This window comes from Cebus imitator, unplaced genomic scaffold (genome assembly GCF_001604975.1).
Source record: "Cebus imitator isolate Cc_AM_T3 unplaced genomic scaffold, Cebus_imitator-1.0 Scaffold2200, whole genome shotgun sequence".
Taxonomy (NCBI): domain Eukaryota; kingdom Metazoa; phylum Chordata; class Mammalia; order Primates; family Cebidae; genus Cebus; species Cebus imitator.
The window spans coordinates 3,661-4,728 of record NW_016109515.1 but is presented as its reverse complement, the minus strand read 5'-3'; the positions used below and the strand labels follow the sequence as shown (position 1 = coordinate 4,728).

General features: G+C 59.2%; 1 protein-coding gene across 1 annotated transcript in view; it reads right to left on the bottom strand.

Moving 5' to 3' along the window:
- Positions 1–135: 135 nt before the first annotated feature.
- Positions 136–1,068, bottom strand: part of LOC108299133 (fructose-bisphosphate aldolase A-like) — a 3,547-nt gene continuing 2,614 nt past the window's right edge. Inside the window, exons 3-5 of the mRNA XM_017521501.1 lie at positions 892–1,066; positions 533–732; positions 136–443 (exon numbers count right to left, since the gene is read on the bottom strand). Of these exons, the coding sequence (XP_017376990.1) occupies positions 348–443; positions 533–732; positions 892–1,066 (471 nt within the window). The 3' untranslated portion in view covers positions 136–347. The remainder of the gene's footprint in view (positions 444–532; positions 733–891; positions 1,067–1,068) is intronic.

The following is a 1,068-nucleotide window of genomic DNA, read 5'->3' as shown; positions in this document are numbered from 1 at the left end:
AGGCTTGAGCCACCGTGCCCGGCCCTTTCACCCCTTTCTTGCCCAGAAAGGAAGGACGCAGAACAGGTGGTCTTTCTTCTGGGCTCTGCTGCCTCTGCAGGCCCTCCTCTGCATTAAGACACTACAAGACACGGATGGCAGACTCCCCCTTAAATAGCTGTTTATTGGCAGTGTGCTGGAAAGGGCGATGGAGTTAGCATTCACAGACGACACCACACACGACTGTCACAAGGGAGGCAAGAGCGTGGGCAAGCCAGTTTGAAGACCCGGAGCAGGAGGCCCCTGCTTCAACAGTGTGGGAGGGGGCGGGGCCTGGAGTGTTGGGGGCAGCCTGGGAACACCTCCGCTTAGTAGGCATGGTTAGAGATGAAGAGGGACTCACTGGCAGCAGCCCCAGCCTGACCGCTTGGGGTGTACTTTCCTTGACAGGCGAGGCTGTTGGCCTAAGCGGGGAGAGGAGTGGAATGAGAAGGGTTCTTCTCCAAGTCCCACCCATCCAGGCACCCAGCCCATGTCCTGCCCACATCCTTACCAGGGCACGCTTGATGTACTCCTCCTGCGCCGCCTTCTTGTTTTCCTTCTTCCCACCCCAGGCCTTCAGGGCAGAGGCTTGCAGGGCTCGGCCATAGGAGAAGGTCAGGGCCCAGGGCTTCAGCAGGGGGCACTTGTTGATGGCGTTGAGGTTGATGGATGCCTCCTCCTCACTCTGGCCTCCAGAAAGGAAGGTGATCCCTGGGGAGCAGGGGCGAGAGGTGGGAGGGGCTGTGGTCAGAGACCCAGGAAGCTGGCAGGAGCTGGTAGAAGCTGCCATGGAAATCTGCCAGATGGGCATAGGGTCATGGGTGGAGCTCATCTACTGCCTATGTGTCAAGATGAGAGTGTGGGCCTCACCAGGGACAGCGGGGGGAACTGTGCGGCGAAGTGCTGTGACAGTTGCCATGGCAATCTCCTCGTGAGAAAACTTCTGAGTGCAGGCGTGGCCTGGGGTAACCATGTTGGGCTTCAGCAAGGTGCCTTCCAGGTAGATGTGGTGGTCGCTCAGAGCCTTGTAGACAGCAGCCAGCACCT